General features: G+C 39.6%; 1 protein-coding gene across 1 annotated transcript in view; it reads left to right on the forward strand.

The window, feature by feature from the left end:
- atm (ATM serine/threonine kinase) overlaps nucleotides 1-11121 on the forward strand; it is a 39879-nt gene extending 28758 nt beyond the window's left edge. The window contains exons 47-63 of the mRNA XM_088427459.1: nucleotides 1647-1817; nucleotides 1968-2087; nucleotides 2215-2432; nucleotides 2771-2978; nucleotides 3082-3207; nucleotides 3328-3468; nucleotides 3650-3788; nucleotides 3919-4001; nucleotides 4497-4637; nucleotides 5609-5725; nucleotides 5812-5961; nucleotides 6725-6890; nucleotides 7092-7178; nucleotides 7304-7418; nucleotides 8094-8157; nucleotides 8245-8387; nucleotides 10882-11121. Coding sequence (XP_088283585.1) covers nucleotides 1647-1817; nucleotides 1968-2087; nucleotides 2215-2432; nucleotides 2771-2978; nucleotides 3082-3207; nucleotides 3328-3468; nucleotides 3650-3788; nucleotides 3919-4001; nucleotides 4497-4637; nucleotides 5609-5725; nucleotides 5812-5961; nucleotides 6725-6890; nucleotides 7092-7178; nucleotides 7304-7418; nucleotides 8094-8157; nucleotides 8245-8387; nucleotides 10882-11062 — 2370 coding nt within the window. The 3' untranslated portion in view covers nucleotides 11063-11121. The remainder of the gene's footprint in view (nucleotides 1-1646; nucleotides 1818-1967; nucleotides 2088-2214; nucleotides 2433-2770; nucleotides 2979-3081; nucleotides 3208-3327; nucleotides 3469-3649; nucleotides 3789-3918; nucleotides 4002-4496; nucleotides 4638-5608; nucleotides 5726-5811; nucleotides 5962-6724; nucleotides 6891-7091; nucleotides 7179-7303; nucleotides 7419-8093; nucleotides 8158-8244; nucleotides 8388-10881) is intronic.
- The last annotated feature ends 123 nt before the right edge of the window (nucleotides 11122-11244 follow it).

An 11244-nucleotide genomic window follows, 5' to 3' on the forward strand; every position in this document is an offset into this window, starting at 1 on the left:
CACCACCAGTGGCGGTTTGTGCATTTCAAAATTAGGCCTTCAGTGACTGGACCCCTCACGTGCACATATACATACGCATTACTGGGCTACGCAGGCTATTTTTCAGAGCATTTAAACATCAATAAACCCGCATCAGCAATTAAAACTTACCATTCTATGTGCCAAAACTTAGGATAAGTACCATATTTTTCGCATTATAAGGTGCATCGGATTATAAGGCGCACCCTCAATTAATGTAATATTTTTAAACCTTTTCCATATATAAGGCGCACCCTCAATTAATGACATATTCTAAAACTTTTTCAATCACAATATAGTAATACTCAAAGGAATCACGATAATAACTGAAATAATAACTCTAAACTCTCAATAGCATAATAACTCATTGTCAATATGACCAACCTTGTTCAACTGTAAACACACAAAAGAAACGGGTAAAGCTTACTTTATAAGTTTATTCCCCGTCTATGAATCCCAATCTCAATATTGATCCATATATAAGACGCACCTGATTATAAGGCGCGCCATCAGCTTTTTAAAAAAAATAAGGTTTATAGGTGCGCCTTATAGTGTGGAAAATACGGTAATAATAATTTCAAATTATTTGTCCACAAAGTTTTATGAAGTCCACAAAGAGCAGTCAAGCTTTAACAAGATTGTACGCTAAATTACAAATGGCAGTTTAATATAAGTGTCATGTCTGGGCATGGTGAGTTGGGAGGAGGAAGGAAGGGGGGGGGGGGGAAAGCGTCTGCGGGTCTGGCTTCAATGTACACTAACACTAACGTTAGCTGGTTGAGCAACATGTTTTTTTTGTTTATTTGTTTGTTTTTCTTTTTAAATAACATTAACTACTTCCACCGTCAAACATGGTGGATCAATATAGCACCGCCTTCCTGCAGTGAGCGTCCAGTTACGTCACGTTCTACTCGAGGTTTCTTAAAGGCGTTTTTATGGGTCGATTGGCTATTGCAGCTGTCTTACAAAAATATGGGCCCGTACACAATATATTATCACACACTGCACAGAAGCCTTCAACTGTTCAAGCAAATGACCAGGGTCTCTGGGCTCAGGCAGACATGAAGTCTGCCATAAAGTCTGCCTGGCGACACACGTTAGCTGAATTCACACGTTAGTTAAATTCTAATTGGTTAAAAACGCTACACTAAAACTGCAGCACTTAGGAATAGTGTAACCATATGGATATAATATGAAAAGAAGAGAAGATGGAGAATAGTTTTATATATAAAATATGTATATTTAGTAAAAATAAATTTGAAATGAACGTGGCTTTTATTATAGTTATTATAATTATGATAGTTTATTATAGTTATGATAATGTCAGGTTATATTAGGACAGCAGAGAAGGCCTTGCTGGCCCTGATGAGCCTCCACTGGCCACCACATTTACTAAGTTAGGCTTTATGTTTTATAAAGCACCTGTAAATATTCTCTCCACATTTAGTAACATGATTAAAATAAATGACCCTAAAATATTTTGTATAAATGTGAATCATATTGCTGTTGTTAACAAATACACAGCTGTGTCCAACTGTTAAGTACAGTATTTTGATTTTCAACGGGACAGTATGCATATTTTGCTGCATTTGCTTTACTGTTGTCAACATTGTCACTATTTTGACCAGTTGGCAGAGCGAGCAGTGTTTCAGATGAAACAGTATGCAGTTGAAGGATCTTGCCCATCATCGTCTGTATCACCATGGCAACTGGAGGAAGCTCAGGTGTTTTGGGCAAAGGGAGAACAGGGCCTGGCTCTTGGCCTCCTGAGGCAGATGATACAGAAGCTCGAATTAACGGTACGAACAGTCTGAATATTTCATCACACCCTGAAATGTTGATTACTGCAATAAGATAAACTTCACACACCTTAACTTACTTTTAATCACAATAAAAGTCTTAATTGTAATTTTCTGTATTTGTTTTTTTTTTTTGTGTCTGCTCAACAGGTTGACTTCAATCCTGCTCTGGCACCGTTCTACACTGACTGCCTCAGGCTCTGTGGTAACTGGCTGGCTGAAACATGCCAGGAAAGTCCTGGAGTTATTTTGGAGAAGTACTTGGAGATGGTGAGAGTGTCCCTGCTTTTTTAGCCATTCATCCACTCGCGTGGCAAAAGAAAACAAAAATAATTGCACAAGTTATTCATAACCTTTTACCAGACCTTAAAATGTCTCTTTTTGTAATCTTCTCTAGGCTGTTGAGGTAATTGCGGGTGAGTCTGGAGCGCAGGATGCCCAGCTTCAGAATGAGCGAATGGAGGCCTTCCTGTCACTGGCTCGATTTTCTGATGCTCAGTACCAAAGCATTGATAAATACATGACTTCATCAGAGTTTGAAAATAAACAGGCCCTGTTGGAGAAGGCTAAAGAAGAAGTGGATCTAATGAAAGAGCGTAACGTGATCAAAAACAGGTTTGCACAACTACTGAAATTTGGTTTTCATTGTTTTATTTTATGTTAGATGCCAATAGTGAAAATAAACACAAGTGATGCCCATTCAAATTGTTTATTCAATTGCCTAAATGAATCATTTAAACCATCTGTATAATGTTGACAATGTTCCTAAATCAGTTTAATTCCATTTCAAACTCATCTTACAAAACCAAAGCCTTTGAAAATGGCTGATCATTTGATACAGAAAAACAATGCTGCACGCATCGATAAAGTCCAACTACTGTTATACATATCGATTTGGTAGTGGTTTGGGCACCATATTTTTAGATTGAAAACAATGCACTTGCTGCACCCAGGTATACAATAAAGGTTGAAAGAGAGCTAGCGCTGGACGAGAAAGCTCTTTCCAACCTGCAGGCAGACAGACAGCGCTTCCTGTGTAAGGCAGTAGAGAACTACATACAGTGTCTGGAACAAGGAGAGGAGCACGACACCTGGGTATTCCGCTTGGCGTCACTCTGGCTGGAAAATGCTGACATTAAAGCTGTCAATGACATGATGAAGGTTTGTCAGTCACCTTTGATTTTTTTGGGTTGTGTAGTTTTTGGCTCAGGCCCTCGGTGTGCAAATCTTTGATTATTCAGCGTCATTCCTACACATGTTACAGAAAGGAGTGAAGAAGATCCCCTCCTACAAGTTTCTACCGCTCATGTATCAGCTTGCTGCCCGCATGGGAACCAAGATGGCATCTGGTATTGGAGAGGATGTGGGCTTCCATGATGTGCTTAGTGATGTGAGATATTATTCTTATTGCAACAAATAATACTATGATTCTACTGTTTTTGGGGGCAGGGAATGTGGGGAGGTATGCATTCCCTGTTACTGCTATTATACTCATTCTGTGTCCTCACAGTTGATCCTCCGCTCTTGTCTTGAGCACCCACATCATACACTGTTCATAATCTTTGCGCTGGTCAATGCCAACAAGGACGAAGAGTTTTGTACTAGCTGGCTGGCAAAAAATGCCCCACGGCAGTCATCACCATTTGACATGGTAGGATTCCAATGAAGGAAGGGAACCAAGAATTCGATTGCAAAATTTTACCTTATATTTAACGGTAAATTTTAAAGGGTGTTTTTTTATAGTATGAAGTCTTTTTAAATTTAGCGTGTTTGCTAATGTTCGAGGAAAACTAATACATTAAGTTTTTTTGTTTTGTTTTTTTGCCTTGCAGGAGCGTTCAGATGTAGCCCAGAAGATCATCAATGCTGTCAGAAAAAAGAGAGGCGTGATGATTCGGGGTATCGAGCGACTGTGTGACGCTTATATCACGCTTGCCTATCTGGATCCTAGCAGGCACAAAACAGAGAAGAGTGAGTAAAACAGTCAATACAGTACATGTAAGGGATTTTCCACAAATAATTTTATTCCTTGTGAACATTGATGATACTTTTGTAATATCAAGTCACCGTGCACTGATTTCAGTTGTGTTAATCATTACAGAGGCAATTCCTATTCCTGCGGATCAGCCCATTCATCAAATCAAAGACTTGGATGAAGTTGCAATCCCTACCATTGAGATCAAGGTGCTCAATGTACATGACATACGTACGGGTGGCCTGATATGTTTTGGATTTTATGTTTTATTTTTTTTTCATAGGAAAAAAGAGCATAAAATGCTAACTTTGACACGTTCGTATACTGTATAATGTATACTAAAATTTATTTGGTGCAAAAATAAGTTCATTGAATATCATTAAGGTTTCTTCTATACTAATCTGAGCTATTTCTATTGTTTAAATGCATACATGAAAGAGTGGGAAGGGACTTCAGCCAATTCCTCTAGCTGTACTGTACTGATTTATTTATTTATTTATTACAATTTCAAGTAAACTTTTAGGTTGAATCCTAATCTTCTAACGATTTCAGCTATTCTTGTTCAATGGATCTGCAATACCCTTGATTTTAGAATTATTTTTAACAATGGTGTGACCATGTACGTTGCATAAATGGAACCCATCGCACTAGATTTGTATAACTCTGCTAGAAAAGTTTAGCCTTGTGTTTATCTGCTTTGTAAGGTTGATCCCTCGGGCTGCTATGATGATGTGGTGACCATTCGTTCCATTGTGCCTCACTATAACTTGTGTGGAGGAGTCAACGTACCCAAGATAATAGACTGTGTCGGTTCTGATGGAAAGAGCAGAAGGCAGCTGGTCAAGGTGGGTGGATGTTTATTTGCTGTGGGTGGATGTGTATGTGCTTCACGCTTAGTTCAAATCTGGCTTTGATGTTCTGGTTGACTTGGATTCCAGTCGTGAAATATGTACAAATGTTTTTTTTTTGTTTTGTTTTTTGTCTTTGTCAAATGTTTATTCAGGATTAGTCCCATGTACTCATCTGTTTGATTGGTGACGTCTCTTCTTTTGCCTTCTGTTAATAATTAATCATGTTTCTGTGTGCAGACAAACATAAAGTTTGCTGATCACAAATAGGTTTTCACACCTTTATCATCAATAGTGTGGTTCATGCTTTTAAATACTTAAAAGCTAATCATTTACTATTTGCCACAGATTTCCACAAATCTTTAGTACTAGTATATTGTATTGAACAAATGAGATTAATTTCTAATTGTTAGGGCCCACAAACTGTTGTGTCCGTGAATTTATTTTTTGTAGTGTAGCAAGTTAATCCTTGTGTGGGCTGGAGATTCCCACCTGCTCGTCTCTGGCTATTGGATTCAGGAGTGCCACTAGCTATATTGGGTAACATCCATCCATTTTCTCTAGCCAGTTATCCTCAAGCGGGTCGCTGGCTAGCTGCTGTCTATCCCAGCCATCTTCGGGTACTAGGCGGGGGACACAAACACAAAAACAAATCAGGAATCGGGCAAATACTTTTTCACAGCACCGTATAAATTATAAACAAGCTTCTCTCAAAACTGATTTTATGTCAGTATAGGTTATTGGTGTCTAAATATTTTGTATAGGATTTTTTTTTAGATAAAATCCTTGAATAAATGTTTTTGGGGTTTGCGACTTTGATTCAAATCGTAATACAGGAATCATATATAAGTGGGAAAAAAACTTTAGATTTTATATTTAGTTCATATCGCCCAGCCAGTTTGTTACAGTCATGGAAACACATGATCGTTAGACACGTTTCGATTGTTTCGGTGTCTCTTTGTTTACAGGGTAAGGACGACTTGCGGCAAGATGCGGTGATGCAGCAGGTGTTTAGTATGTGTTCCATGTTGCTGCAGCGCAACACTGACACACGCAAGAGGAAGCTCAACATCAGAAGATACAAGGTCATAAGTCAAGGACCTGCTTGTACATCCTTTTGTTATATTTAGATAACATAGATGCAAATGCTGATTTTAATTCCTGTTTCAAGGTGGTGCCCTTCTCCCAATGCAGCGGGGTCTTGGAATGGTGCTCTGGTACGGTTCCCCTCGGAGAATTCCTGGTAGATAATGTCAAAGGGGCCCACAAACGGTATCGACCTCAGGACGTAACTAGCATTGCCTGCCGCAAGAAAATGCAGGTAAGCTGTAGTTATTGCTCTGGACAGTCTTTCCCAACCTTTAATGAGCCAAAGCACACATTTTTCAAGACTCTCACAGTACCTTCTGTTACAGTGGCTGTAAAACATTTTACACAAATTACTACAAAAAAATACCTTGCACTGCAAGTATAATTATGACCAAGCACAACCGGCCGCTGTAGTAAAGCACTTTTTAGGTTTAGGTTAGTTTTTTAGGGCCATGAATTGACAATTGAATGTGACTTCAGGACAAGATTGTGTTGTTTGTTTTGGGTCGCAACTCATGGCACCTGTTGCAACAGGTTTTACGGTATAAAGTCAGTTGTTGTCGCGACATACTTCCGGTAACAACTTGAAAGAGCCTTCAGGTCAAAATACAAGCATTCGTGTTGATATGTTATTTGGTATGGTCATTTTTAGTTTTGAGTCATCATATTTTGCAGCATTTCCCTGCATTTTCAGAGCAGCAACAAGGAGTGCTTTCTTCTGTTTACTGAATTGCCAAACAGAACAGCCAAAAGAAAAATGATCCCGTGCTGTGTAGGCATGAGAAATATAGTGGTGTCTTCATCTCGCGACAGTCTTGGTTCTTAGTAAGAGTTCTTAGTCCTCATGGAACACTAAAGTGCTGCAGCAAAGTGGTAGGAAATCACCCCCTAAGAGTTCATGCTAGTCAAATTAGTTTTGGATGTCTGCATAAGTGTCGTTTTGATGCATTACACCACAACAAATGTCACTTTGTGCATTGATTTTGCTATTGCAGGAAGCGCTGAATGCCGGTTTTGACGGGAAGCTGCATGCTTTCATCGAAGTGTGTAAAAACTTCAAGCCTGTTTTTCGATATTTCTGCATGGAACGCTTTGTGGACCCCGCAGTGTGGATGGAAAAACGGTTGGCCTACACCCGCAGTGTGGCCACCTCCTCTATCGGTAATCAAAAACAGTGACATTTGACATATACAGTACTGTATGTCCAAACAACAGTTCATGATAAATAACCCATATGTATGTCAACATATCCCTTATAAGATTTTCCCATAGCTTGGAGGTTACATATCCTTGGAAGATTTTCCCATAGCTTGAAAGTTTTGAAATGGCGAATGAATGGCGTGACTGTTTTGTGACCAACAGTGGGCTATATTGTTGGCCTCGGTGACCGACATATTCAGAACATCTTAATTGATGAGCAGACTGCCGAACTGGTGCACATTGACTTAGGTAAAAAAAAAAAAAAAATCCTTCTACCACATTCTTGTGATCTAACACTGTGAACACTTTGAGTAACTGTCATTGTGACCACAACCTTACCCTTGGTCGTGGTCCTGCTATATGGTTCTGTGCAGGTGTGGCTTTTGAGCAAGGCAAGATTCTGCCTACCCCTGAGACCGTCCCGTTCAGACTCACCAGGGATATTGTGGATGGGATGGGCATCACTGGAGTGGAGGGAGTTTTCAGGAGGTGGGGGGGATAAAATGACATTTTATTTTAAATCCGAATGTCCATCTTTATAGCATGAGGCAATGAGTTTATTGCATCTCAATTAATTGGACTACCTTGAAAAACTGCACATTTATTTCAATTCAAAAAGTGAAACTTATAGCTCTTGTAGATCAGGTGTCACCAACTCCGGTCCTCGAGGGCACCTATCCAGCATTTTTCTGAGTTGGTGACCCCTGTTGTCGATTGACAATAAACAGATTGCAACAATTCATCAGTTACATTTTTTTCTGGGGTTAATTTACACCTAACAAAAGCCCCAAATTTACCATCTCATATTAATTGGCATTCTGATATTTATATTGTATGCAGTAGTATAAGAATAAATGAGTGAGCTTTTCTTCAAACAGAATAGAAAGCCTTTGAGAATGCAGCATTTTGTGACAAACATAAATGGCTGAACATTACTATACTATAATGAGTTACTTACTAGTATGTGATAATTCCCCATTATTATGGTCAAAAATTTCAGGAGCCATATTTCCGTCCCTTGTCAGGAGCTGTTAATATTGCCTCTGACATTGAAATCCTGAAATAATATTAAAGTGTGTACAAAATGGCCACAAAAACATTTACCCTTTTAAAATGATCAACATAAATTATGTAAAAAGTTAATTGCAATTTTCTCCTTGTCAGATGTTGTGAGAAGACAATGGGGGTCATGAGAAGCTCCCAAGAAGCTTTGCTAACCATTGTAGAGGTACCGTACCACAAAAACGTTTTCCTTTGGGGGGTAAAAAACACAAACCACATGCTTGTTTGTCCCTTTGCATTTTGCATCATGCAGGTGCTGCTCTACGACCCCTTGTTTGACTGGACCATGAACCCCCTAAAAGCCTTCAATTTGCAGCATGATGAACAGCAGGAGCTCAATGCCACTCTCAGTTCAACTATGGGAGGGGACGACTTGGACAACCACCGTAAACACAGGTCTTGAACCCGCTTCTTATTGTTGCCAGACTAAGGCACACATGTGCAAAAAAAGTGTTGACAGATACAGTGGACCCCCCGGTTTACGAAGTCCCTGACGTATGTTTTTTTCACCTCACGATGTGGGCCGCAACATTTTTTGTCCACTCTTTACACCATTTTTTCCATCTTACGACGTTAAAAAAAAAAAAAAAATCTCAAACATTGCGGTCAGTGTACAAGGGGCAACACACGCACACTGCTTACATCACTTCAATGCTCGTCCACCATTGGCCGGCGTCACGACTCCCTGAGATACTACTACTATCGGTCTACTATCGGTCGGCATCACGGGTCACTAAAATGCTGGTCTGCTAATGGCTGCCGCATTCAATAAAAGTTTTGGAAGAGAGCAGACTAATTCTCTTAGCTTCTCATGTGGAACTCTTTCCCATTCTTGCTTGATGAACCGCTTCAGTTGTTCAATGGTCCGTGGTCTTCTTTGTTTTATTTTACACTTCATAATGTGCCACACCTTTTCATTGGGAGAGAAGTTTGGACCGCAAGCAGGCCAGGGGAGAACCTGAACTCTTTTACTTCAAAGCCACGCTGTGGTAACGCATGCAGAATGTGGCTTGGCATTATCTTGCTGAAACAAGCAGCGGCATGAAAAAGACGTCGCTTGAATGGCAGCATATGTTGCTCCAAAATCTGTATGTACTTTTCAGCAATAATGTTGCCTTCACAGAAATGTAAGTCACCCATGCCCTGGGAACTAATGCACCCCCATACCTTCACAGATGGCTGGCTTTTGAACTTTGCGTTGATAACAGTCCCAATCGTCCGCTTTCTCTTTGGTCCGGAGAACATGATGTCCAGTGTTTCCAAAAACAATTTGAAAAGTGGACTCATCAGACCACAAAACACTTTTCCATTGTGCACCAGACCATTTTGCATGAGCTTGGGCCCAAAGAACCCGGCGGCTTTTCTGGATGGTGTACATAAACGGCTTTTGCTTTGCATGGTAGAATTTTAACCTGCACTTACTGATGTAGTGAAGAACTGTATTTACTGACCTTGGTTTTCTGAAGTTTTCCTGAGCCCATTTGGTGATATCCTTCATACACTCATGTCAGTTTTTAAGGCAGTGCCGTCTGAGGGATCGAAGTTCACGGTCATTCAGTCTTGGTTTCCGGCCGTGGCACTTACTTGCAGTGATTTCACCAGATTCTCTGAACTTTTTGATATGATGGTCCGTAGATGTTGAAATCCCCAACTTAAACTGTTCAAGTATTTTCTCACGCAGTTGTGGACAAAGTGGTGAACCTTGCCCCATCTTGTCTTGTGAATGACTTAGCATGTTTTGGGAGGCTCCTTTTGTACCCAATTGCGGTACTCACCTGTTCCCAATTAGTCTGATCACATTTGGGATGTTCCACATAGGTGTTTGATGAGCTTTTCTCAGCTTTCTCAGTATTTTTTGCCACCTTTCCCAACTTCTACTGGATGTGTTGCAGCCATGAAGTTCTAAGTTAATTATTATTTGGCAAAAAACATTGACGTTTATCAGTTTGAACATTAAATATGTTGTCTTTGTAGTGTATTCAATTGAATATGGGTTGAGAAGGATTTTCAAATTGTTATTTTTATTGACATTTTACACAATTTCCCAACTTCAACTGAATCCGGTTTTTACGATTTTGATCTTTTTACCTGGGGTTTTACACGCATTAGCTAGTTAACAAAGGTTTGGATTGCCCGTCATTCGGCGAATTCGCGTTATGATCCCAACCGCAAAATGGATCAATCTCATAAACCAGGGGCCCACGGTACTAGGGATGCACAATTAATCAAATGTTAATTGTGATCACAATATTGGCTGCCGCGATTAATTAAGCTGATCTTCGGCGATATTAACTTTTAAAAAGTCAAGCACTTTTTTGATCACAAGCCAAATCAAGCACTTTGCCATCTTACCACCAGGGGGCATCGCTTCCCAAATGTCAATTGAGACCAATTTTGAACAGTCCGATTGGCAAAAAAATTTGAATTAATTCGATTTGAAATGACAGAAAATGACATTTTGACTGCAAATTGATTAAAATTTGCTTAAGACTATGTGTTTGGTTCTAAGTAGGCTATTTTTTTTATCGGTTTGCACTCGGCAAGTAAGTTAGCTGTGTTGCCCTGTTGCCAAGTTTTTGCCATGTTTTGTGAATTTGTTTTTTTTATTTATTTTAGTTTATTATTATTATTTGGAAGTATCAAGTCTTGAAAGATTTTTTATATACCGCTTCTTTTAAAAAAGGCAATAAATAGAGGTGTTGATGAATAATTGTGACTAATAATCGTGATTTCAAAAATGACCAAAATAATCATGATTATTATTTTGGCTGTAATCGTGCAGCCCTACCAGATACTGACAGGTTTTTATACGCCCCTTCACCACCATTCACCATTCAGAGAAGATATGCAGAACACAATTCTATAGTATTTTTGCTCTTTCCTCTCATAGTGACAGCCAGAACTTCAACAAGGTGGCAGAGAGAGTGCTGCTGCGCCTGCAGGAGAAGCTAAAGGGAGTGGAGGGCGGCACGGTGCTCTCTGTGGGCGGCCAAGTCAATCTGCTCATCCAACAGGCCATGGACCCCAAAAATCTCAGCAGACTCTTCCCGGGCTGGCAGGCCTGGGTGTAAATTGTACACTTATGTTCATTTTTACATTAAAAATTAAAATGCACATGTGCATGATTGACTTATTTTGGTCATGCAGATTTTTTTGTTTTCATTTATTGATGCTCTGTTGTTATTAAATACAGCTGAAATAAACCAAACTGAAAACCACAAAAACTTTCAATATTGGAGTGTTTGCACTGTGT

This window comes from Hippichthys cyanospilos, chromosome 11 (assembly GCF_059441005.1).
Source record: "Hippichthys cyanospilos isolate Australia breed blue-spotted pipefish chromosome 11, RoL_Hcya_1.0, whole genome shotgun sequence".
Taxonomy (NCBI): Eukaryota; Metazoa; Chordata; class Actinopteri; order Syngnathiformes; family Syngnathidae; genus Hippichthys; species Hippichthys cyanospilos.